This window comes from Carcharhinus amblyrhynchos, chromosome 2 (assembly GCF_965287045.1).
Source record: "Carcharhinus amblyrhynchos chromosome 2, sCarAmb.v2.hapA, whole genome shotgun sequence".
In the NCBI taxonomy this organism is placed as follows: domain Eukaryota; kingdom Metazoa; phylum Chordata; class Chondrichthyes; order Carcharhiniformes; family Carcharhinidae; genus Carcharhinus; species Carcharhinus amblyrhynchos.
This window is the reverse complement of record NC_137325.1, coordinates 50,452,445-50,480,134: the sequence shown is the minus strand read 5'-3', so window position 1 is coordinate 50,480,134 and position 27,690 is coordinate 50,452,445. Positions and strand designations below refer to the sequence as shown.

Here is a 27,690-nt window from a genome sequence, read left to right as displayed (position 1 = left end):
TTAAATATAATTTTAATGTAACTAGTGAGCCTGGGACTGAATTCTCTGGGACAACTAGCCTCTCCCACCCCGTCAGAGTGTTTCACTCTAGCAGGGTTTACAGTAGGTTTCCAGTTTTGGGGAACTATCGGGATGACCATGCTGGAGTGAAGGTTTGGGGGGGGCAATCAGGGCCCCACAGGGGGTCAGGCGCTTGGGGGATGTGGTGCCTCCAGGGCATGGGCACCCTGGCAATGCCAGTCTGCGCTCCCTGGCACTGCCCAAGGGGCAAAGTGTCAATGCCCAGGTCTGATGGAGTCGGGCCTGGGGGTGGGGGGGCAGGCTGGAGATCTGGATTGTCCTGGCTGGGGGGTGGGGGGAGTGCTGTCTTGGGACCGAGCCCAGGAAAGGTTGTGGGGGGCGTTGGGGGATATCACTGCAGAGTCCCGGGTTGGCCAGTGATTGGGAACTTGAAGTTCGGGGTCACTGCGCATGCGCAGAGGCCAACTGGTTTCAGTCTCCTGGGTGGGAATGGGCCCCGCCCCCTGAAATCTAATAATATTCACGTTGGTGACCTCTGCGTTGCAGTGTAAGAGATTCTAGTGTGATCTCCCACTGAAGAAACCAATTTGAATTACTCCAGTTTTCCCGCAATTTCCTCACTTAGAATTTTTTTGGGAGAACTCCGCTCTTAACATTTAATGTTGTCAAAGCTAATTGAAAATACAATATCCCTCCCAGAAAGAAAAATCATGACTAATTGTCAATTATGATTACATAAAGCATAATTTAAAAATACGCATAATTGCCTGTTGACTTTCTGTTATAGCGCACAATTGAGAGTTATGTTGATAAACGGATGGGTACAACATATGGTCCACCTGCTGGGAAGAAGATGACTGTCTTCATTGATGACATTAATATGCCTGTGATTAATGAATGGGGAGATCAGGTAATTAATTAAAATTTCTTGATATTATTCTTAAGCATAAAAAGATGGCGTATTGATTTGTCAACCTCCAGAGGCTATGGTCCTCACAGCTATGGAAGGTGGGGTGAGCGGACCCTCTTGTTTAGTAGCTGGGAAGTAGCAGGAACCAGGAAATACTGCTGTATTTAATTGCTGAGGGTGGTCCACCATAGTTGGAAGCTCCGAAATACAGTAGCAAGAAGGGAATCAGGAAGGAAACAATTGGGCATAGTGGGGTGGTCATTAGATAATGTATGTGATGGAAAATGGGATTCAGGACGAACTGAAGATCGTGGAGGAGGCAAATTCTGCAGCATCTATGCTTGTGGATTGAGGAAGCCTAGGAGGAGCAAGGGCAAGGTGACTCCCAAGCAATGCTCTTAGAAGCAGTTCAGCTGCTGCAGCCACCAGCTTCCGTCTCCCTTTAACTACCAGGAAACCAAGCTTACAGATGTTAAATTTAAATGGGTCCCAAATTCTGAGGAATAGAGCTTCATTTATATATTAAAATGTGCTTTGTCTCTCCATAGCTGGTTACTTGGATGCTTCAAGCCTGTCGCAGTTAGAGGAAGATTGCATGGGTTGGGGTATATTTAAAATTGAAGAATGAACATCACAGACTGTGGTCGCAAAATGAGGCTCTATGACATATGTACTTCTGATGCTATGATTGCTATTTTGGTGCCAAATTAGTTTCTGTACACATCTGGCACAACTTGCACCATATGCTATCTTGACGAGAGCACTAGTGCAGATATTAGGAGTGTGCCCTGAATGTCTGGAAGATAGCCTGATCAGGATGCTAACTGGTGCTGCCATTTTCAAATTTCCTGTGCTATACCCCTGATTATCAATTGAAGAAGGAAACCAGAATGAATCTTGATTTCGTAAAGATTTATTTGTGTGTCTACATGCCCTGACTCTTCTATTTCATGTGTCAGTAAGTGATATGATGCCAATTTCCCCAGGAATTCAGTTACCTTTAGTATTTAAAAATATGCATAGCACAAAACATGTCGGCCAGGTAGGCTTTTAACGTTAATGGATATTCATTAGGTTCCCTGGTTGGGGCCGGTGGAGCGGGCCGGGCAACTCAGAATGCCCGACAAGAATCCCAATTTCGCTCTCATGCCGGATTCAATGAGTCTGCGGTGATCCTGCCTTTAGCTTGTGGGAGTGGAGAACTCCAAACCACCCCCGCCATTTGGCAAGTAATGTTCCGATTAATGCCCTCCAGCTATATGTACTTAACCTTAATTGATACAATTAACACCTAGCTCCAATTTGGTACATCAAGCTGCTATCTTGTTAGCAGTCATGATGTTTCATTCTGCACCAGTCACTGTTGCCATGCAAACTGAACTGTCCAGTACCTCGGTATGTGTCGCGTATTTTGTGGTAGTCTGCCTATCCTCCTCAGCCTGGTTATCATGAGCGAATTGGCCTTGTTTCCAGCCCAGGGATCTGATGAGCAGCTGAGCTCGGCATGAAAAAGGAGGAAGACATGGAGCTGCAGGAGGTGAGGTGGCAAACAGCACATCTCCTTTCTGCCCGTCTGGCTTTGATTGTCTCATTTGACTAAGGTTCTAATGAACACAATCCAGAATCCCCTTTCTACGATGGACACACACCTTACCTTCCTTTTGTTACAGATCAAGACAGCATCCACTTGAGTGCAATGTTGAAATAAAAGCCACCATAAAACAATGATTCTAAACCAACTTTATCCAATAAACCATCCAGTATTCCATTAAAAAATCAACTAATCATCCTTGTTCATTCCCTTAGGTGCCTTTCTCTGGCCTTGAGTTCCAATATGGTGCTACCTTATCGATTGTAGCATGTTTGATGCAAGATTGCCAGCTTTGAGTGAGGCAGTATATGGCCTTCCCGGGTGCCCTTGAGCAGCACTGGCTGAGAAAGACCAACTCTGGACTTTATCATCTCAGCTTAGGCAGCAGCAATCAGGGTGGCTAACTGATAGGTGACACAAGGGCAGGGTCAGAGTGGTAGGGGTGAGGACATGAATACTGTCATTGGAAAGGAGGACAGAAGATTTGTGATCCACAGAACAATTTCCACCCACACAGGGCAGTGTTTCAGCAATCCTTGTAATCTGCTGGAGCAGTGTGCTCAATTGCTGAGACCCATTGAGCAGTGTTATGCACAATCAGGATAGCAGTTTAAATCTGCATGACACAAAGTTTGTATGGCAAGAAGCTAAGGTTGCATCACATCAGTCTGAGCTTCCGCTTAAACACGCTGACTTAGGTGGCTTCTGCTTGCACTGCCATGGAAGTGGAGGGATCAACACTGCATTGTGATTGATCTATATGTACCCTTATGGAGTTGGCCATCACTCGGGGACTAGCCATGTGTCCAGGACAGGCATCTATGCTATCCTGTAAAATATGCACAATGCCAGTTTCATAGCCAGTAATTCTGTTTATGCAATTTTTTTCATCAGTTTGTTGTTCCTCTGACACTTTAGGCTCCTCTACCAGCTCTCGACTTGGTGGCAGTCCTTCAGTAAGGGTAAAAGGTTTGATGAGAGAAGTAGGGGGAAAATAAAGGGTGCCTGCTTTTACCTTTTGTGGCTTGTAAATCAAAAGAAATGGTGAAATCATGGTGATGTGGGATATGCAAAGGTGTTTGTGGTAGGAACATATCATCTTCCATGGTTTCAGTCCCACCACTAGCCAAGGTCTCAATCATTGCTGCAGATTCCAGCATTGGGCTCCATGGGAGTAAGGGTGTGTGCCTTACCTGTCCCCACTGGTCAGGTGCTGCTACCTCTAGTCGTGGATGAATCTTTCATTCAAGAAAGAGGGAAGAGAGGTGTGCAATGTGATTAGGTGACATGTCTGTTGATCAGCTAGTAGTGTGTGTAAGCTTTGAATGTGAGGCTTGTAGAAATGAAGTATGTGGAGATGAGCAATGTTAAGTGTTGTTTGGAGATGAGATGAGACAGTGAATGTTGGGTGTGTCATGCTTGACCGGTGAAGATGATCAAGGGTGTGCGATGAAGTGTAGTCGGTTCGTGGTTCACCTAAGAATATGGCATGAAGTCTTAACCTGCATTATCCTGTTCACCTATCTCGCTGATCTACATTGCCTCGTGGTTGAGTAACATATTAGCTTTAAAATTCTCATCTTTGTTTTCAGGTTCCTCCTTTACCTCATCTCTCCTTGCGCTTCTCTAGTTCTGATCTCTTGAATAACATTGATTCTAATCTCGTCAGTGTTGGTGGGCAGACCTTCCGTCACCAAGGCCCCAGGTGCAAGATGGCAATCTGTACACAGACTCATTCTCTCACAATCACACACACTCACTGTCATACGCTGTCTCACACACACACACTCACTGTTACTCACACACTGTCATGTGTTGTTATGTATGTTGTAATGCTCATGGAAAGCATCTGGGGACATATTAGGTTAAAGGAACTATATAAGTATAACCTGCTGTTGATCATACTCCCAAGCTAGAACTTTATTTATTGGAAATGGATATTGGAAATTTGCACATGGAGATCAGTGCTTTGAGATGATTCGACTCAAATCCTGCCGGACATAGGATTTTCATAAGCAAAGCTTTGCGCAAATTTGTAAAATTTACTCTTGTGTGCTCAAGGCTTGAAGAGGTGATTGAACCTGCAATCTCCTGAGTCAGGGACATAAAATTTGTTTGATAAAGGATACCTGACCCATAATTAATATTCCTTATTATGATACGCATTAAATTCACAAAAGAAAAGTTTCTACATGTTACAGTCTTTTCAAAGTCACGTTGTTCTGCATCGCAGTTAATCCCTAGGACATTTAACATTGTTCTTATTTTAGATCACCAATGAAATTGTACGACAGCTGATGGAACAGAATGGTTTTTATAATCTTGAAAAACCAGGTGAATTCACAAACATTGCTGACGTCCAGTTCCTTGCAGCAATGATCCATGCTGGAGGAGGGAGAAATGACATACCCCAGCGCTTGAAGAGACATTTCTCAATATTTAACTGCACGTTGCCTTCAAACTCCTCAATCGATAAGATTTTTGGTAAGAAGGGCAGAGAAATTACATATGACCAGTGAATTATCTTGCCTTTTGATTGGTTTATAAATTGAAGAAAATATATTTTAAAGACTAAAACACAATCTAACCGAATGAACAAAATGCTTCATTTTTTTCTGTTTCTCTTCTTAGGTGTTATTGGAACTGGACACTATTGCACTGAGCGGGGTTTCTGTACATCAGTGAGAACTCTGATAACTAAACTGGTACCAATGACCCGCAAACTTTGGCAGATGACCAAGGTAAAAATGTTACCTACACCAGCCAAGTTTCATTATATCTTTAACCTGAGAGACCTCTCACGGATTTGGCAGGGAATGTTAAACAGCATCTCGGAGGTTATCAACGATGAAAATGTAAGTATTGTTTCCAAACTTATCTTCTATAAACCTGTTTGCACTTTGCCCAGGAGTAAACCTCAGGAAGTCATGCAGCTCCAGCCAATGTTTTGCTGTCTCTTGAAATGAATGGACAGAGAGCCACAAAGCTGATAAAGTGCAATTGAGTGATATTCACAGGGAGTTCTGAAGCTGTAAAATTCCACAGTTTTAGATGAAAATAAAAATAGAGCAAACATAAGTATTTCAGAAAATAGAGCAAAAGTATATTATGAAGAAAGACACTATTTGAATTTCATTCGGTATATTTGCTATACTGGACTGGTTGCAGTGAGTAAGAGTGAAAGGTTCATCTTTGATCTTTGCAGTTAATTGATCACTACATTTGAGCACATGGATTTAAAAATGGCCCACTTGCTCTAAACAGCATAGATTAAAGCCTAAGTTTGGAGAATGAATGTATAATAAGATATTCCTCTGGAAATTATTTGTTATTGACCATGTTCTCTTCAAAAGACATGAATTGGAGTATAATTATTGCACTCTGATTAAAAATGTTGTTGTTCGGAGTAACCTACACATTGATCTTGGGAAAGAAGTAAACTTTGCACTACAAATCATCCCTGCTTCCCATGTTGATTTTGAATGGTCACATCTATTCTATTAAGCATATGTACCAATAGGTCACAACATGCAACTCCACCCTTAAATAGAGAAGACAGAGTAGCTGGAACCAGAGGTGAGAGTGAGTGACCTTGACATCAAGGTAGCATTTGACCCAATGTAGCACCAAGGAGTCAATGGGAATCAGGAGAAAACTCTCCACTGCTGGGAATCATACCTAGCAATAAGCAACATAGTTGTGGCGGCTGAAGGTCAGTCAACTCAGTCTTGAGATATTACAACAGGAGTTCCTCTGGGATTCCACCCATCCTTAACTGCTTGATCAATTATCTTCCCTCCGTTATAAGTTCAGATGTGGAGATGTTTGCATAATATCAGTGCTACCTATGACTCCTCATTGACTGAAGCAGTCCATTACCATACACAGCAAGACCTGGACAGTATTCAGCCACAGACTGATAAATAGCAAGTAATATTTTTGCCTGGCAAATTATATCTGTGGCCGATAAATGCAAGGAAATGACCATCTCCAGGCAGAGAAAACCTAACCCATGACATTCAATGCATCTTTGTTGCTGAATTTTCTTCTATCAACATCCTAGGGATTACCTTTGACTAGAACTGGATCAGTCATATGAATATTTTGACTACCAGAGCAGGTTGGAGACTGAATCCTGCAGCGAATAACTCACCACCTGACTTCCTAAAGTCTGTTCACCACCTACAAGGTACAAGTCAGGAGTGTGATGGAATACTCTCCATTTGCCTGGTTGAGTGCAGCTCCAAAAATACTTGAGAAGCTTGACAACATCTAGGACCAAGCAGCTTGCTTGTTTGGCACACCATATATCACCTGAACGCTCACCAACTCCATCACTGCTGCACAGTGGCAGCAGTGTGCACCATCTAAAATTTTCTGTGCAGCAACTTGCCAAAACTCCATCGGCAAAACCTTCCAAACCCATGACCTCTACCACTTCAAAGGACAGGGGCAGCAGAAACATGGAAATACCATCAGCTGCAAGTTCCCCCCCAAGTCATGCACCATCCTGGCTTGGAACTGCATTGTTGTTCCTTTGTTGTTGCTGGGTCAAAATCCTGGTGTCCCTTCCCTGACAGCACTGTGGATGTATCTACAACACATGGACTGCAGCCAGTCAAGAAAGCAACTCACCACCACTTTTTCAAAGTTAATAGAGGTGGGCAATAAATGCTGGACTACTCAGTGACACCCCCCCACCATGTGAAAAAATAAATTTTAAAAATAGATACTACAAACTGCACACTTATTTTGTCATCCCTCAAACTTTGGCATATGAATGCAGATAGTGTTTCAAGTATAGATTACAGTCTCCCATTCAAATAGAATAGATCTAAAGAACAGCAGCACTAATTTTAATAATATAACAGCCCTACTGAGTAATAAATACAAACATAGCCATGCAGTTACATATGTGTTATGGTTTTGGCAAGGAGGGATCTAAAATTCAAACAAGTGAGCACTACAATTGGAGATCATTAAGATCAAATTTTACTTTATTAATTTAAATCTCCTGCAAATAAAATATTTGTTTTCTATTATATGTTTAGGTAACTCTAAAGCTGTGGAAGCATGAATGTAAATGCGTTATAGCTGATCGATTTACCACCCCTGAGGATGTAGCTTGGTTTGACAAAGCTTTAACCAATGTAGTTGAGAAGGAACTCGAGGGGAAAGCTCTGGCTACAGTCAGTGTTGGAGTTGAAGCTTATTTTGTAGACTTCTTGCGAGATGCACCTGAGTCCACAGGTAATGAAGATATGAAACATAGAAAAATTAGTTCATCCAGGCCCCTGCCATCCTGTAGGAATATAGTATAAGCTTATCCTGACCGCCTATTGAACCTCACTTAACACCTTCCACCCATACCCTACCTACCCAGTACACTATGGGCCCGATTTTACCATTTTCATTCTAAGTGCAGATACTGGGCGTAGTACAGACCTGACTTAGAAGTACACTTTCAGGCGCCCCCATACGCTCTCAGCCATCTCCAGTCTGATTCATGCTGTGGGTGGGGCTTAGCGCTTCCGGAACAATCGGAGCTCTGAACTGTGCATGTGCAGTTAGAAAAAGATAGGAAAAAGCGCACCCGTGTCAAATCGCTCCCGAGCTGCAGAAAGCAGAGAAAATGGCCTGGGACCGAAAAGTGGGAGCGAGGTTGTATCTTGGGGGAGGGTAAGGTGTCTCTCGGGGCGGGGGGTGGGGAGCAGATGGATCTCGGGGTGCAGATAGATCTCTGGCGGGGGAGACAGGGGGTCCGCTGCCACTCTGTGGGCGATCTGTGGGAGGCGGGCAGGGATGGTGATCGGTCCAGGTAATGGGGGTTGGATAAAGGGGGCGGTGATGTGTGTGGGTAGTAGAGGGGGGGCGTGCATAAGGGAGACACACATACATCACTGCTCCCCTTATCCACCTCCCCATTACCCAGACTGACCGCCACCCCTGCCCCCCCTTCCTCCCACCGATCGCCGCAGAGTGGCAGCGGAACCCCTGACCCCCCCACTAGAGATCCATCTGCACCCCCTCCCCACCAGAGATCCATCTGACCTGCCTCTCCCCCCGACTCGCAAGACAACTGATCTGGCCTCACTCCTCCTCTCCCCCCTCCGGCACCGGCAACAACAAACTTGCCTCACCACCATCACCAAACTCCTCCCCCCCCCCCCCCCCCCCCCCCCACTACCCCAGAATGGTCTGACCTCACTCTGCCTCCCCTCCAGAAAAATATCTGGCCCACCTCCTCCCCCCACCACCACCAGACAATGATCAGCCCTCCCCCCACCACCAGACAATGATTTGACCTCACTCCCTTCCTCTCCTCCCTCCAACCAGAGAATGATCTGATCCACCTCCACCCCCACCCCCAGCCCTGATTTGAGTAGAAACACTGAACCCTCTCTTCAGAGGCTGGAGCACCTGACACAGACTTTTATTCAGCTGATCCCTAAAAGCGCGGTTCCAGATTGGTAAACATAGTGGTAGAGTTGGGCGGGCAGTTCATTAATTCAATTTAAATGCATGTCATTCGTGAGTCTTGGTAAAGCGGCGATCTGCGCGGATTCGGGTGCAGATCGCGATCAAGGCCTCACACCCGACTTTACCATGATTTCATTCCTGAAAACCAAAAAATCGGGCCCTATGAATCAGCAACACAATCTCCTGTGAGAGACAGAAACACAGCGGAAAAGATCCAAGGCCAATTTAGAAAAATGCTTTCCAGCCCACCAGGCGGACTGGACAGTTTGGTAACTGGGAGAGACACCCCTCCCAGTACCCATCTAACTATAGATATTTGTGTTAACTACACTCAGCCCAGTTCCTTTTTGAACGTTTATAGCAAATTGGCACTCGTTACATGAGTTGACGTAGTCAGTTGTAGTTTAAACTTCCTTTTAAAATATCTGCTGTCATCTCATCTATACTTACATCCATGTCTCACACCCATGGTAGCTTGGGTCACTGTTTGTGTGGAGTTTGCACATTCTCCTCGTGTCTGCGTGGGTTTTCTCCCACAGTCCAAAGATGTGCGGGTTAGATTGATTGGCCATGCTAAAATTGCCCCTAAATGTCCTGAGATGCATAGGTTAGAGGGATTAGTGGGTAAAATATGTCGGGATATTGGGGGGGTAGGGCCTGGGTGGGATTGTGGTTGGTGCAGACTCAATGGGCCGAATGGCCTCTTTCTGTACTGTAGGGTTTCTATGATTCTATAATTCTATGAACTGAAATAGCCTAGTCCGTCAGTTTGAATCTAATCTTGTTGTTATTTTAAAGAACCTTATTAAACCTCCTGATGTCAATGATTTTCCACAGTAAAAGCATCCAGATCTCTAAGTCTATTATGGTAATTCTAATACCAATAAACTAGGTATCATTCTAGTCTTCTGAATCTTAAGTGAGATTTCCATTTGGCCAACTAAATACAGGGCATCATATGACATAGTTTTTTATGTTTCTGAATACTGGTTTTTATAGCTGCTTTTAGTGGAAGGTGCATTAAGTGCACCATGTGATACAAGCACACAGTAGTTCATTTAAATCCAAATATCACCTGTGGTCAGCAGCAGAAATTCTGAACAGTAGCATCTCTGCACGAAGTACCATTTTCTCATTGATTTTAGGAGGCCAAGGTGCATTGTGAGCATCAAACTTTTATGAAACCTTAGCTTTAGTAGCTTAACATAGCTATCAGATTCTGATGTGGGAAATTAAATATTAGGGTGGGCGGCACAGTGATTAGCACTGCTGTCTCTCAGCGCTAGGGACCTGGGTTCGATTCCTGACTGTACGGAGTTTGCACATTCTCTGTGTATGTGTTTGTGTGGGGGTGTGTGTGTGTGTGGGGGGGGGTGTGTGTGTGTGTGTGTGTGTGTCCCCTCTGGGTTTCCTCCCACAGTCCGAAAGAAGTGCTGGTTAGGTGCATTGTCATGCTAAATTCTCCCTCAGTGTACATGAACAGGCACGGAGTGAGGCGACTAGGGGATTTTCACAGTAACTTCATTGCAGTGTTAATGTAATTCTACTTGTTACACCAATGAAAAAGGTTTGAACTTTAAATAAGCTGAAGGATTTAAGTTTATACATTCATAAAATTAAATCTTTTGCTTCAGGAGATGAACCAGAAGACACCGACTTTGATATGCCAAAGATATATGAGCCTATTGGAGGTTTTGATCAATTGAAGGATCGACTGAATATGTTTTTGCACCAGTATAATGAAAGTATCCGAGGGACAGGATTGGACATGGTATTTTTTAAAGATGCCATGACTCACTTAGTGAAGGTAATATTTTTTAGAACTAAGTAATCAAGATTTTTCAAAACGGCAGTTGGGAGCTATAGAAAATTGAAATATTCTATTTGAGGCAGTCAGCTTGGATCAAACTCAAAGTGGCAATAAGTAATTACTAAATGATGTATTAAAGCATGGGAAATGCGAAATGTAGACACAAGGCACAAAAACAAACTGGATGCCATATGATTTGAGAAAACGCAGAGCAGCTTTGAACCTAAACATAAAATAACCCAGAAGAGTGCAGAATTACCATGTTTAATTAACATTTTTTTAAGCAATATGCAGTGTGTTATGTTACATATTCCACATCTTCAACTTACATTTTGGGCAGAATTTTCTCAAACAAAAAGCTAAATATCATAACAGTGAAAAAACAGAGCAATCCATACTGGTCTGTCTGGAGGGGCTGGGGACTAAACATGCTGGCAAGCCTTGCTGCAGAGTGTCAGGCACCATTCCACGAGGGTGCCATAATCTCTGTGCATTTGGAGGCTCTCCCCCATGGACATCAGGAACCTCTGCCCACTCCCACACACAAGTCACCAGCATTGGGGCATTGTGGCCGCCTTGATGGGTCCCTCTGTCTGACCCCCAACATGCTCCACCTCTGCATGGCCCCCCACCCCCCTGCCAAACACACCACCTTAATTGCCTACCCTGCCATAGCTCCCCCTCTGTATTGGCTGTCGCTCAGGCCCTACTCCCTTGGCACTGCCTAGGCACATTGGCAATATCCAACTGGCACTGCCAGTGTGCTTGGTGGGTACTACTAGTGTTCCAGATGGGCACTGCCTAATGGGTACTCTCTCACCATACCCCCAACCACCTGGGGGCTTCAATGGCCTCTGAGACTCCCAGTGTGGCCATTGTGCCTGGTCTCCACTTGTGGAGACAAGTAATGATTCTCTCCTTGTGCTGTGCACGAAGGTTTGAAGATCCCAGGACCTGGGAGAATACAGGAATGGGCTAAGCATATTTAAATACCGCTTTAAATATGCTAATTGGCCTTGCACATTTCTGGGCAAAATCCAGTTTGCACCACTGAAAACAGATCGGAATGACTGCAAACTGTTTGGTGCCAGGCACAAAGCTGATCCTTAGTCCTGCATGCTACTTTCTGGGATTGGTGTGGTCTACACCAGGCGCGATGAGTTCAGAAAATCACTCCCTTTGTGTCAACATTTAGAGTCATAGAGTCATAGATTTGTCACTATTGCACCCAATTTTGAGGGAGAAAAATAAAATTTATTTGTACTTCTAATTTATCATTTTGCATTAACATCTGTTGATGCAGTTTGGATGATTGCTTTGCTGAACACTTCCATTCATTGCACAAACATGATCCAGAACTTTGGTTGACTGTAATTCTCCAACCCATTCCCACTTTGACTTCACATTCACGGTCCTGAAACCTCTTTCCGTGAAACTCAAAGGAAGTTCAAGGAACTGCATCACATCTTTCAATAGGCACTTTACAGACTTCCGGTCTCAACAGTTTCTTCCTGTAAAAGTTGTGTTGGAGGCTTGGATCCTGTCATTGTCCCACCCTCTTATGTGCTTCACCAGGATGATATTGAAGGCACTGGGGGAACTTTCATGCAGTGGGAGGACCAACTTGCAATAGCAACAGCAGCAGCAGCCAAACTGATTGCTGACAATGTCCAAGTGTCTAGTGGCTTAACCAGCAGTCTGAGGCTCCTGGGAGATGTCAAAGAAAAGATTTTGCTAACTTTTACTTTACTTCAATGTGGAATTAGGTGAGAAAAATGTGTTTTCCCCTGGCTCCTACAGCAGTAGTACAGTCCACTGCCAACCCACATTAACGCTGCTTCTTCCAAGATGTAACTGTGATGAAACCTGGACCCCAGCAGTCTGACTACATGTATCTGGATGCACGATTAGCTTCCATGGGTCTTTAGTATTATAGAGATGTACTCCAGGGTCCAATTTGTGACAAGCTTCAGGTCAATTTTTGGTGTAAGACTAATTTCCCAGTGTTAAAATGCTCAAATATTCTTGGCACTAAAGCCAAGATCATTGATCATCGAATGCTTTAAATATCATTTAAGATCATTGAATGCTTTAAATATTTAAATCCTTTGGACACTTAATATATTATTTTGTTATTATTTAGTAATATGTATCATAAAACTAACTACTGCTTTAATATTTTTGATTAAAACAGTGAGTGTGTTTTGTCAAAATTTATGGTGGTTATCAACAAGAGGAGATACTGCCACCTCCTCGTGACTATCACAAGCAAAATTGAGCACAATAAGTTCATTGTTCAAATCAAAAGGTAGAGGTAATTTATTGTGTGAACTGATTTGGTATTGATAAATACATAGATCACCGTCATGTTTCCAGTTTCCAATCTTGGCTCTGTGGGAACATTTTACTTCTGAGCCAACGGACTGTGGAAATCAAGCCCCATACCGGACAAGTGCATCGTCTTGACTGACTGCAATGCAGTACTGAGTATGCTGTAATGTCAGGCATACCACCATTGAGTGAGATATTAACCCAAAGCTCTGTCTCAGGTTGATGTAAAAGATCTTGTAGTGCTTTTGAAATGAAGACAGGGAAGTGCTCTCAATGTTCTGGCCAGCATTTATTCCCAGTCACCATGGCTATATCAGATGATCTGATCGTTTAATTCTTTTCTGGTTAAGAGATCCTGCTGCTCACTGATTGGATGCTGATTTCCCTTCATTTGCTCTGAAATACTTTGGGACATCAAAATGCTGTAAAGACTGTATATAAATGCAAGAGTCCTTGACAGTGGGGAGCAGTTGGAATTGCTCATGCTGAAATCTGCAATTAATTCACCAATCTTTGTTCCTATGCAAAGAATCTCAGAATCTTACTTCATGGAAGGAGGCTATTCAGCCTGTTATGGTTCTTCTGGCTTTTTGAAAAAGCTATCCAATTTAAACTCATACTCCTACTTCGCTCCCATAACTCTGAAAATTAGTCCTCTTTAAATTCATATCCAACTTTTGAAAGTTCCTTTCAAAAGTGCTTCCGCTACTCTTTCAGACAGTGTGTTCCAGATTTTAACAACCTTCTAAAACAAAGTAAAATTCTCAGAATCTGACCTTTCCTGTCCAAGAAAATTGTGTTGGGGCTGAACTCATTCAGAAAACAATCTTATGTTGATGTTTATATTATATTTATTTTATCACTAGATTTCACGTATTATTGGCACACCTCGTGGGAATGCATTGCTCGTTGGTGTAGGAGGATCAGGCAAACAAAGTTTGACTAAACTGGCATCCTTTATTGCTGGATACAAGACATTCCAAATCACACTAACAAGGTAAAGTACAATCATTCCTAGTTGCCCTTACAACATTTATTTCAATATTTACTTCTTAAGACAAAATCTGCCATGGAACACTATGATGAGCAAAGACAAAATATTTTTAAAAATAAATGGACTGTAATATTGAAACAGTTGTCATCTGTTCTGATTTTGTCGTCTTAAAACTGCAAAATGAGTGTATTGTGTGGACTTGGATAGATCATTGCCCGTTTTGTTTTGCAGGTTAAACTTAATGTGGATTTTAACTCACTTCACTTAGTGGTAATACAGTTGAATGGAACTTGAAATGAAGTGTTAATTTTATCAAAGTTGTTTTCAAATTTAAAATTTTAATATATGTATGATTTCATCATGTATCCCACTGCAGAACATATATTAACCTGAAATATTTTAGCCCTGACAAGAGGAAGCTACAATGATAGAAATAATCTTCCTGTGCATTTTATGTTGATTGAAGATTATTCTAGGCTAATACATATATTTTTCAGAATGTAGTTTGCCTTTTAAAGAAACAAATTGTTTCCTCCAACCTTATCTCAGATCGTACAACAGCTCTAACCTGATGGAAGATTTGAAGGTTTTATACAAAACTGCAGGTCATCAAGGAAAGGGAACCACCTTTATCTTTACAGATAATGAGATCAAAGATGAATCCTTCCTTGAATACATGAACAACGTTTTATCATCTGGAGAGGTAAGTTGACCATTTTCAGATGAGGGAATGTGTAGTACTTTGATATAATGAAGTATCATATGAATGAGATTTTCTGATCGATTGTCATAATCATGTAGACCCGCTACAAGTAAATGGACTTTTGGATGGGCCTCTACAGCCGCTGTGGTGGGTCCTGCCACAGTGTGGCTGTAAAATCCTGGCCATAGCTTCCATAATATTTCTCTTTAGTATCTAGTTGACAGATTATTAATATATGTTGGAAGTCAAAAACTTCTAATTTCAAAACTGATGTGAGTTAGTACATTTGTAAGCAGGGGCAGAAAGCTTTCAACAGTTGCAGCCCCAGTCCAATGAAACTAGAATCAGATTATCTTCCCCACTGTGTAAGAAAGAGCAGCAGATTCCCAATTTAATTTTGTTACGCACACCTGTGTGACATTTGAGTTAATCTTACATGATATTTAACTTGTCACAAAGGCATTCTTTGTAGACGAGATGTTAAATTGGGGCCCTGTCTGCCTGAAACAAAAATGAAATATGCTAAAGACTCAGCAGTCAAGCATCAATAGACAGAGCAGATGAGTAAGACCTCAGATGTGGATGCCAGACCATTTCATCATTGCCTGTCTGATCACAGGCTGTAATATATTCAATTGGTATCTTTCACAAGTACAGGAGGTGTGTTTTCTTCGTGTTCTGGCCAATATTCCCTTCAAAATTCAGCTGCTGCATACAGCTAAATTTTTTAGAGCATAATGGTCTTTCGCAGATGCAGTTAGCCATCAAAATACCTCCAACAACATTTCAGAGTATTTTCAGGCATTGACACTAGGAAACTTCGCAACAGAAAATCGAAAGCTTTCTGCTCCTGGAAAAGTAGGTACTCGTTGTGCCACTTTTTCTACAAGGAAGGCACAAGTCATGAGTGTATGTTACTCTCCACCAGCCTGGATGAATGCAGCTCAAACAACAGTCAAGAAGTTTGACACCATCCAGTTCTGTTTGATTGGCGCTCCTACCCACAAACATTCATTCCCTCCACCACCAACAAACAGTGGTAGCAATGTGTATCGTCTGTAAGTTACACTGCAGGAAATCACCAAGGCTCCTTAGACAGCACCTTTCAAACCCTCGACCAGATACATCTAGGAGGACAAGGGCAGCAGATACCTGAGAACACTACCACCTAGAATTTCTCCTTCATGCGACTCCCATCCTGACTTGGAAATATATCATCAGTCCTTCGTTGTCACTGGGTCAAAATCCTGGAATCTCTACCCCCAGCAGCACAGTGGGTGTGCCTACTGTATAGACTGCACTGCTTCAAGAAGGCAGGTCACCACCATTATCACAAGGTGATTAGGAATGAGCAGTAAATACTGGCCCAGTCAATAATATCCACATCCCATTAATTCATTTTAAAAAGCTACGCAACTGAATTTCTTGTTTGTAGAATCTTCAGAGGGAATTAAGTTAAATGAGTGGACAAAGGGATACAGATGGGAGTATAATGTGAAGTTATTAACTTTGATGGGAAGGATGGAATAGCAGAATATTTTAAAATAGGAGAAATTATTAGATGTGATGCACAGAGAGATCAGGATGTTATTGAAAGTGAAACAGAGATAACTAACATGCAGCAGAAAACAATTATGAAGGCAAATTGTATGAGGACGATAGTCATTGACCTGAAAAGTTCTTTCCATTTTTACTACTAGACCTATTGACTAGTTTCAGCTTTTTTCTGTTGTTTCTCCAGCGTTCACAGCATTTTGTTTTTGTGCTCAGGCAAGCCCCTTTATTTTAAAGGATTGAAGAATAAGCTTGATGAGGTCTTGCTACAATTATAATTGGCTTTGTTGAGATAATACCTGGAGTACAGTGTGCAGTTTTGGTCTAAATTTACCCAAAGAAAAATATATATGCCTGGGAGTCAGTGTGACAAGGGTTCACTTGATTGATTCTTAGGATGGAAGTCTTGTTCTATGAAAAATAGAAAAGCTGGATAATCACAAAATAAGAGGTCAGGTGTTTCATACTGAGATGAAGAGAAATTTCTTCTTCACTGTGAAATTGTGAAACTTTGAATCTTTGGCATTCTGTACACCTGAGTTCAATAGATTTTTGAACTCCAAGGGAATCAAGGGATATGGGGGAGTGGATTTGAGGTTAAAGATCAGCCATGTATTACATGGCAGCACAGATTTGAGGAGCCACTCCTGTTCCTATTTCTAATTTACATAATTAATATTGTACATTTTTGTGTTAATGCAAGTTATATTTGTTTGTTTTGATCTTAGGTCTCTAATCTGTTTGCTCGTGATGAATTGGATGAGATTACAAGTGATCTAGTATCTGTAATGAAGAAGGAATACCCTCGCAGGCCACCAACCGGTGAAAACCTGTATGACTACTTTATGAGTAGAGTTCGTCAGAATCTTCATGTAGTGCTTTGTTTTTCGCCAGTAGGAGAAAAATTCCGAAATCGAGCACTGAAATTTCCAGCACTCATTTCTGGCTGTACTATGGACTGGTTCAGTCGTTGGCCCAAAGATGCCCTCATTGCTGGTGAGTCTGAGCACAGTACAGCAGGTCTAAAAAATTAATATTTTGCCAGAATTTTATTTAGGAAAATTTTTTGTGTAACTAGTGAGCAATGTAGAACAAATCCATAGAACCATAGAATCCCTATAGTGCAGAAGGAGGCCATTTGGTCCACCGAGTCTGCAGCAAGTCTCAAAGAGCATTTTAGCCAGGCCCACACCACCTGCCTTATCCCCATAACCCCACACATTTACCATGGCTAATCCACCTAACCTACATATTGTGGGATATTAAGGCAAGTTAGCATGGCCAATCCACCCAATCTACACATCTTTGGACTGTGAAAGGAAACCTGAGCACCCAGAGGAAACCCACGCAGATTTGGGGAGAATGTGCAAATTCCATGCTGTCACCCAAGGCAGAAACAAACCCATAATGTGCATTGAGGCAGCGGTGCTACTCTGCCACCATGCTGCCTAATAGGAATAAGAAACGATATTTTCTGGTGGTGAGGCTTTAGTATGGAAGTGTTTCATTTATTTTGAAGCAGATTTTAAATGTATGAATGCCTCCCATAAACCAATAGAAGCAGGAATTTGTACTAAGGTGTCAAGGACATTTAAAAGAATCAATTTTTTTCAGATGTACACTTAGTCTCCTCCTCCTATGTGCTGCTTCAATCATTATCATCATATGTGCTGTACCTGAAAGTAGGCTATTGGCTCGCAGTAGTCTAGCCATCTCTTTTTATCCTGTGCCAGTCATTTTATTTGCCAATAATTTCATTTTTCATGGCATTCATATTCTCTTCCTTTCACTTTATCTTAGCCTTGAAATTTTCTCTCCAGAATGTATTTTACAACCCCCTTCCTTTTTAATTCCTATCCAGATACTCTGTTCCTAATTATGTTCAACAACTTTGTTTTTCGTTCACCCTCCACAGCATTTCTTACTTTTTCTGTTCAACCGATCCTTTCTATTCTTCTCCAAACAAAAGGGGCAGCACAGCAGTTTCTATGGTAACTTGTAAAAACTAACACGTCATCTTAATTTCACCCTTCAGCCACCTGCATTTAGAGGATTTACATTTTAGAATCAAAAGACTGATACCTCACTTTTAAAGTATTTATTGATTAATTTTCACGAGTTTTATGAGTTGTTTGGTTGGATTATTGTTTAAGATGAAACAATATGGTTATTTTGCATTAAATTTCATTACCTATGTACAAAATTTGACAGCACATTTGGACAGCACACCATTGTGCCATGGCGGTGCACTGGCTCCTGGTTGTCATCATTCAGAGCTGCCTGACCGTCTGCTGCTGCCTTTTATCCTTCTGGCTTTTGCTACTCCTGGCCCAGGGCCAGGAGTGGGTTCTTCTTCTGTGACACAGCATTAAAAAGCACTGAGCACATGAGTTCTATCACGTTTACTTGAAGTAAAGTGCAGACAGAATGCATCAAAGATATGATCAGCACAGTCTATTTGACTTGACTTCCATCTTGACGACTGTGCACCAATGGGGATCCTGCAACTTTGCATGGCCACACCCTGGTCTTCACTCTCACCATTGTGGCCCACTCAGTCTGGTTATTAAGCACTATTTCCTATTGTTGCAAAAAGTCCCTGGACACTCCTATTCTGACACAGGAGCTACAAGTCATCAACCCAGGTCCTCATTCAGTCACTTTTGGGTGTCACGTTAGGGTCATCACTGGGTGCTCTGGTTTCTTTCCCACAGTCCAAAGATATGCAGGTTAGGTGGATTGACCATGCTAATTTACCCCTTAGTGTCCCAAGGTATGTAGGGCAGATGGATCAGCTATGGTAAATGTGTGAGGTTCCGGGGCTATCGTGGGAGAAAGGGCTTGAGTAAGATGATCTGTCAGAGAGAATCGGTGCAAACTCATTGGGCTGAATGGCCAATTGTAGGGATTCTGTGATTGATTCTACATTTTGGAACTGTTTAACAAATTATTTTTCTCTTTCCATAAGGGCTAAATCTTACATCCACACAGAACAACACTCCCATCTTTAGAACTTGTTTCACAAGTCATTTATTCAACTTTCTGGTTAGAAACCGTCTCCTCTTGTCAAACATAGCCTTTAGCATTGCTATCTTAGTTCTTGTTTCTGTGTTCTACTCTCCATCTGCAGATATTGTGCTTTCTAAAAACTTAAATTCTTGTACCTGTTTTAGTTATTTGCCTTCTATGTTAAAATTTCTGGGTGATTTTGAGATATACATCAGTTTAGTTTTGCCAATGTTCACTTTCAAAGAACAAAGAACAACCCAGCGCAGGAAACAGGCCCTTCGGCCCAACGAGCCCGCGCCGCCGCATCACCCTACACCTATTCTACCCTGCGTGTCTACGAATGGAACCCCTAACTTAGCCAGATTCAGGGGAGAATAGTGTCAATTTGGTAAAACCAATCAGCCTAAGAGCACATCTTTGGGGTGTGGGAGGAAACCGGAGCGCCCGGAGGAAACCCACGCAACCACAGGGAGAATGCGCAAACTCCCACAGACACAGGCCCAAATCCATGTATCTGCACAGCCAGCAGTGCTAGTCACCGAGCTGTTGCGGCGCCCGTCTACTGGTCCAGGATCAAGCACACACACTGACACGAAGTACTAGGCCACTCCTGGAACTTCCGAGAGCAGCCCACGCATGACCCACCGTGTGCATGCCCCTCGTTTGACACGAGGTGGACCTCCACCTGCGGAATAAAAAGACAAAAACGTTAATCTTACAAGCCTGCTTTTCCGGTGTCTCCCGAGGTTCTAACCTTATTTAATAGCCCCTACTATAACCCTCCATCCTCGTTTCACTCATGTGTCTATCTAACTGAACCTTAAACGAGTCCAACGTTCCTGCCTCCACCACCCTACTCAGTAGTGCATTCCATACCCCCACAACTCTCTGCGTAAAGAACCTTCCTCTCACTTCCAAATTATATCTCTCCCCCCTCACCCTTAAATCATGACCTCTCGTGTTTGTACCCAGTCTAGGGAGCAGTCTCTCACTATTAACTCTATCTATTCCCTTCAGTATCTTATATACCTCTATCATGTCCCCCCTCAATCTCCGTCTTTCCAAGGAGAATAGTCCCAGTTTCTCCAACCTTTCCTCGTAACCCAAACTTTCATTCAAAAGTTCATGCCTACTGTTACTAGTCATTCGACTGGTTCTTTTGCTACAACTGCTTAATCATCTACAAATCTAATTTGATGTTATCGTTCAACCCACTGCCCCCACAATCTCATTCTTAATGTCAGATTCTGTCTTCAAATGTTTCGTGCATCATTACTTCTGCATAGACTTTGAAGATAAGCAGCACCCTTGTTGAATTCCTGTTCCAATTACACCTGATTCTGACTCCCTGTTGGCTGCTCCCATTGTTGCTATTTGTCCTGTGTACAGATTTCCTGATTTGTCTATTTCTCTAGTGTAGTCCAGTGCCTTTCAGCATTGCCAAGAGCTTAATCTCGCCAATCCAACCAAATGCTGTTGCAATGTAAAATGTAATTTAATTACAGAGCAAATTTATGTGTTACTATTAGCTCAGTGTGTACTCTCATATCATATTTTAATGCCATTTTTATGCAGTTGTCTTAACATCTTGGGTACTGGCCCAGTACTATCAAACAAGGTAATTGTGAGAGATTTACTTTTGGGAAATGATTATCCTTGAAGTCTGTTTAATAGTGAAATGTTACTTTGTTTTTCCATTACTGGATGATAAATCTGTCAATTTAAAGTAAAAGAAATGACTTAAAATTAACCAAAAACAATTTTGATATAAAAATTGAAAGGTTTTCTGGGATGGATGCCCTTGCCCTCCAAAATGTTATAGCATAAACTTTGTGAACAAAGTTTGAGAGCATTTGGATTTCCCAAGGAGGCTTTCACATACTTCAGTTTAACTTAAGCAGCTGCCGGTTTTCAATGTCATGAGCTGATAATAAGGGCTATTCTTGAGTTACCATCCTTTTAGACATTGATTTTTATCTTTATGTTGTTGGTCAGTTTTTACTAAGTTTTCTAAGTTGGCGCAAGTCTAAACAGTCTAAATATCCATTGGTGCATTGCAGGTAGATAGGTATTCTTAGTCATTAAAACAGACATTGGCAATCAGTGGCCAGTGAAAGATCACCTGAAGAAGGAGCGACACTCCAAAAGCTTGTGCTACCAAATAAACCTGTTGGACTTTAACCTGATGTTGTGAGACTTCTTACAGTGAATGGCATGCCAAACATTCATACACAAACAGCAATGTTACTTTCTCAACAAGAACACGAGTTGAAAATGGAACAGTGCCTGTTTAAAGGACCAATTTTGCACCTCTTTTACACTATATTGTTAAAACTAAAAATTACACTGACTTAATTAATCTTTCTGAGATATGTAAGGAGAAGTAAATTTATGTTGTAATAAATTGCTTTTTATTGCTTTTTCACAGTGTCTGACCATTTCTTATCTCCATTTGGAATTGACTGCACCATTGAAATCAAAAGAGAAGTGGTTCAGTGCATGGGATCCTTCCAAGATGGAGTGGCTGAGAAATGTGTGGACTATTTCCAACGATATCGTCGATCTACCCATGTGACACCAAAATCCTATCTCTCTTTCATTCAAGGATATAAGGCAATCTACAAAGAGAAACATTCTGAGGTCCAAACTTTAGCTAATAGGTAAGAATTCTGCATTTAAATCTCTTAACAGAAAGGAATTAATTTGTGCCATAAAATACTCCTGTTTGAACTGACCTTTACACCTGAGCTTCCTTTTGGTGCATTATTTGTAGTTACTTGCCAGAGATTGAGAAAAAGAGGGAATGAGACGCGGAGGACCAGCTCAAATGGTCCCACCACCCCACCCTTGAAATTTAGCCTTGCAAGTTATTTTTCTTCAGGTACTTATCCAACTTCTTTGAAAGCTCCAACTGTATCTGCCTCCACCACACACTTAGTGTGTTCCAGTTCCTAAGCAAACACTGTGTAAAAAAAAATGTTTCTCTCATTTCACCATTGGTCCTTTTGCCAATCATCCTAAATCACTATCTTCTGGCTCTCAATGCTTCCACAATTGGAAACAGTTTAGGCTATATTTTTGTCAAATATGTGAGAACTGGGAATTTTCCCGATGCCATGATCCCATCTCTGCCTGGAGCAACCTGCCTGCCCTATTTTTTATGACCTCTTTCTGATGCAGGCCTGACACAGCAACAGATGGTAAGGCCAGCAGGTTAGTGGACTCACCTCCATTTACTGCTATATCGGACACTATGCCCCTTCATGTCTCCCATGACACACTATGCCCCCAATGCATTGTTCCCTTGTATCTTAAGCTATGTCAGCATTATTGACAGTGTTGAGTCCATTCCTGGTCCATTATAGGCATTTATAATGAGGGCAGCTGCAAGTAGTACGATTGCCAGTACAAATTGTAAAGGTGGTCAAACATCTGTTTTTCCAGATGGCCTCATTTTGAATGTTTTGTTCAGCTCCAAAAAATATTTAAGAGGCTCAACTCAGCAGGAATTTGTTTACACAGCTTACAGTGGAGTGCTAGCTTTGTTTAATTGACGTCTTCATTACTTTGTGATAGCTTGATCTTTCTTGGAAGTGTTTTCATGCACACATGCTTACTTATACAAGATTAAGAGGTGTGAAGTAGGTTAAAGCTTTTTCATTTCTACCATAAATGGCTATGTGATTGACAGCTTTGAGAAAGTAATAGGGGCAATGTATTTCAAGGGGAGTATTGAATGTCTAATTTTTTTTCTTGGTTCCCAACTTGAAATGAGGCCCCCCCCCCCCCCCCCCCCCCCCAGATTCTTCACATTGCTCTGAGATACGACAACCCACTGCTCTTAACAAAAGAGGCCCAACTCCTCCAAAATAGAGAGATAGTTTGAAATGGCTGTCCAAGCAGTGGGACTAGCAGGGCCAGGAGTATTGCCTGTTGGCTAGTTATCAAATAGCTGGAAATGGGAATGGAGTCGGGAACTCCAGAACTTGGATGCTGGCTGCCACTTTTAAAGCACTTTCAATTCATTCCCAGCTTGGACGGAGGCCCAAAAATCTGAGACTTTCTCTTGATCTATCATCTTGGCTTCCCTCATGATTTTAAACACCTCTGTCAATTATCTTCGCAACCTCTTATGAAGAAAACAACCCCAGTTTTTCCAACTTATGTAACTGAAGGCCCTCATTCCTGAAGCTATTCTCACAAATCTTTCCTCAAACTTCTATAAAGCCTTCCATTCCTTCATAATGTTTGGTGTCCAAAATTTGGCACAATACTCCAGTTAAGGGGGATGGGAAAATGAACTGTAGTCCAGAAGCAGTGAGGCTTGTGAGATACTGAAGAGTGTATCAAAGTCGCAGTAGTATACAAGCAGACAGGATGGTGGGTTGAAGTGTATCTACTTCAATGCAAGGAGCATCAAGAATAAGGTAAGTGAACTTGGAGCGTGAATTGACACTTGGGACTATGATGTTGTGGCCATTACGGAGATATGGTTAGAACAGAGACAGGAATGGTTGTTGGCAGTTCCGGGGTATAGGTGTTTCAGTAAGAGTGGGGAAGGCGGTAAAAGAGGTGGAGGAGTAGCACTGTTAATCAAAGATAGTTTAATGGCTGCGGAAAGGCATTTCGAGGGGGATCTGCCTACTGAGGTAATATGGGCTGAAGTTAGAAATAGGAAAGGATTGGTCACGTTGTTAGGAGTTTTCTATAGGCCCCCAAATAGTAATAGAGATGTGGAGGAGGAAATGGCAAAGCAGATTATGGATAGGTATGGAGGTCACAGGGTAGTTATCATGGATGACTTTAACTTTGCAAATATTGATTGGAACCTTTATAGATTGAATAGTTCAGATGGGAAACTTTTTGTACAGCGTGTGCAGGAGGGTTTCCTGACACAATGTATGGATAAGCCGACAAGAAGTGGGGCCACGTTGGACTTCGTTCTAGGTAATGAACCGGGCCAATTGTTAGATTTCTTTGTGGGAGAGCACTTTGGAGATAGTGATCACAATTCGGTATCCTTCATTATTTCAGTGGAGGGGGATAGGGTCACACGGCAGGCAAGATTTATAATTGGGGCAGGGGTAATTATGATGTGATTAGGCAAGAATTAGGGAGCATAAGATGGGAACAGAAACAGTCAGGTATGGGCACAAACGAAAAGTGGAGCTTTTTCAAGGAACAAATATTGCGTGTCCTTGATAGGTATGTCCCTGGCAGGCAGGGAGGAAATGGCAGAGTGAGGGAACCATGGTTCACAAAGGAGGTTGAATGTCTTGTCAAGAGGAAAAAGGAAGCGTATGTAAGGATGAAAAAACAAGGTTCAGTTGGGTTGCTTGAAGATTACAAGGTAGCTAGGAATGAGTTAAAAAAAGGGCTTAAGAGAGCTAGGAGGGGGCAAGAGAAGTCCTTGGCAGGTCGGATAAAGGAAAACCCGAAGGCTTTTTATTCTTATGCGAGAAATAAAAGAATGACCAGAGTGGGGTTAGGGCCAGTCAAGGATAGTAGTGGGAACTTGTGCATAGAGTCAGAAGAGATAGAGACAATGAATGAATTCTTCAGTGATCACCAAGGAGAGGGGCCATGTTTTTGAGGATGAGTGTGTGATACAGGCTGATAGGATGGAGGAGGTAGATGTTCTGAGGGAAGATATATTAGCAATTTTGAAATACCTGAGGGCCGATAAGTTCCCTGGGCCTGATGGGAAACATCCTAGGATACTTTGGGAGGCAAGGGATGAGATTGCAGAGCCTTTAGCTTTGATCTTTGAGTCCTCACTATACATGGGGATTGTGCCAGAGGACTGGAGAGTGGTGAATGTTGTTCCTCTCTTCAAGAAAGGAAATAGGAATGACCCTGGTAATTATAGGCAAGTTAGTCTTACTTCGGTGGTCGGTAAGTTAATGGAAAAGGTCCTGAGAGATAGATTTATGACCACTTGGAAAGATGCAGTTTAATCAGGGATAGTCAGAATGGTTTCATGAGGGGTAAGTCCTGCCTCACAAATTTGATTGAATTCTTTGAGGAGGTAACTAAGTGTGTAGACAAAGGTAGAGCAGTTGATGTTGGATACATGGATTTTAGTAAGGCATTTGATAAGGTTCCCCATGGTCGGCTCATGAAGAAAGTAAGGAGCTGTAGGATAGAAGGAAATTTGGCCGATTGGATAAGTAACTGAAGTGGAGATGCCGGCGTTGAACTGGGGTAAACACAGTAAGAAGTCTCACAACACCAGGTTAAAGTCCATCAAGTTTATTTGATAGTAAACCCACAAGCTTTCGGAACGCTGTTCCTTCGTCAGGTGAGTGGAAAGTTCTGATCAGGGCATATAAAGGCACACACAGTTTACAGGATACTGATTAGAATGTGAGTCTTTACAGCTACTCTGCTATTCAAGTCTTAAAGGTGCAGATACTATGAGTGGAGATAGGATTAATTATAGGTTAAAGAGATGTGTATTGTCTCCAGTCAGGACAGTAAGTGAGATGTTACAAGTTCAGGCAAGTCATGGGGGTTACGGATAGTGTGACATGACTCCAAGATCTTGGTTGAGGCTGTCCTTGTGTGCGGAACTTGGCTATCAGTCTCCGTTCAGCGACTCTGTGCTGTCGTGTGTTGTGAAGGCCACCTTGGAGAACGGAAGATCAGAGGCCAAATGCCCGTGACCGCTGGAGTGTTCGCCAGCAGGAAGGGAACAGCCTTGCCTAACGATTCTTGAGCAGTGTTCATTCATCCATTGTCGTAGCGTCTGCATGGTCTCCCCAGCGTACCATGCTTCAGGACATCCTTTCCTGCAGCGTATTAGGTGGACAACGTTGGCCGTGTCGCAAGAGTATGTGCTGTATACCTGGTGGATGGTGTTCTTACGTGAGATGATGGCATCCATGTCGATGATCTGGCATATCTTGCAGAGGTTGCTATGGCAGGATTGTGTAGTGTAGTGGTCACTGTTCTCCTGAAGGCTGGGTAGTTTGCTGCAGACAATGGTCTTTTGAGGTTGTGCCGTTGTTTGAAGGCAAGAAGTGGGGGTGTGGGGATGGCCCTGGTGAGATGTTTGTCTTCATCAATGACATGTTGAAGACTCCGGACGAAATGTCGTAGCTTCTCCACTCCGGGGAAGTATTGGATGACGAAGGGTACTCTGTACACCGTGTCCTGTGTTTGTCTTCTGTGGAGGTTGGTGCGGTTTTTGACTATGGGGTGTCGGAACTGTCGATTGATGAGTCAAGCACCATATCCTGTTCTTACGAGGGCATCTTTCAGTGTCTGGAGGTGTCTGTTGTGATCTTCAGTGTCTGTTTCCTACAGAAACTCAGCACACATGGAGCAGTTGAACCAGGGGCACGCCTCGTCACAATGGATGTCTTGGCGCTCTATGCCAGCACCCCCACAACAATGGCATTGCTGCAACTGCCTCAGTACTCAACGCCGAGAACTGCCAGTTTCCAGATGCAATTTTACAACTCATCCGCTTCATCTTGGACCACAATGTCTTCACCTTCAACAACCAGTTTTTCATCCAGTCACACGGAACAGCCATGGGGACAAAATTCGCACCTCAATATGCCAACATCTTCATGCACAGGCTCGAACAAGACTACTTCACTCAGCACCTCACTGTACCGCAAGCCCACAGATAACCTCACGATGCTCCACTTCTGCAGCTTCCACCCTAAACACATTAAAGAACCCATCCCCTACGGACTAGCCCTCCGTATACACAGCATCTGCTCAGATGAGGAAGACCGCAACAGACACCTCCAGATGCTGAAAGATGCCCTCATAAGAACAGGATATGATGCTTGACTCATTGATCGACAGTTCCGACGCCCCATAGTCAAAAACCGCACCAACCTCCTCAGAAGACAAACACGGGACATGGTGGACAGTGTGCCCTTTGTCATCCAATACTTCCCCGGAGCGGAGAAGCTATGACATTTCCTCTGGAGTCTTCAACATGATGGTGATGAAGACGAACATCTCGCCAGGGCCATCCCCGCACCCCCACTTCTTGCCTTCAAACAACCGCACAACCTCAAACAGACCATTGTCCGCAGCAAACTACCCAGCCTTCAGGAGAACAGTGACCACAATACCACACAACCCTGCCACAGCAACCTCTGCAAGACATGCTGGATCATTGACATGGATGCCATCATCTCATGTAAGAACACCATCCACCAGGTGCATGGCACATACTCTTGCAACTCGGCCAACGTTGCCTACCTAATACGCTGCAGGAAAGGATATCCTGAAGCATGGTACGTTGGGGAGACCATGCAGACAC

The 27,690-nt window shown here is 42.7% G+C and overlaps 1 protein-coding gene across 1 annotated transcript in view; it reads left to right on the top strand.

Moving 5' to 3' along the window:
• dnah5 (dynein, axonemal, heavy chain 5) overlaps positions 1-27,690 on the top strand; it is a 350,257-nt gene that overhangs the window by 207,220 nt on the left and 115,347 nt on the right. Inside the window, exons 48-56 of the mRNA XM_080205374.1 lie at positions 809-931; positions 4,793-5,006; positions 5,154-5,377; positions 7,574-7,772; positions 10,637-10,809; positions 14,010-14,140; positions 14,687-14,840; positions 17,123-17,390; positions 21,832-22,063. Coding sequence (XP_080061500.1) covers positions 809-931; positions 4,793-5,006; positions 5,154-5,377; positions 7,574-7,772; positions 10,637-10,809; positions 14,010-14,140; positions 14,687-14,840; positions 17,123-17,390; positions 21,832-22,063 — 1,718 coding nt within the window. The remainder of the gene's footprint in view (positions 1-808; positions 932-4,792; positions 5,007-5,153; positions 5,378-7,573; positions 7,773-10,636; positions 10,810-14,009; positions 14,141-14,686; positions 14,841-17,122; positions 17,391-21,831; positions 22,064-27,690) is intronic.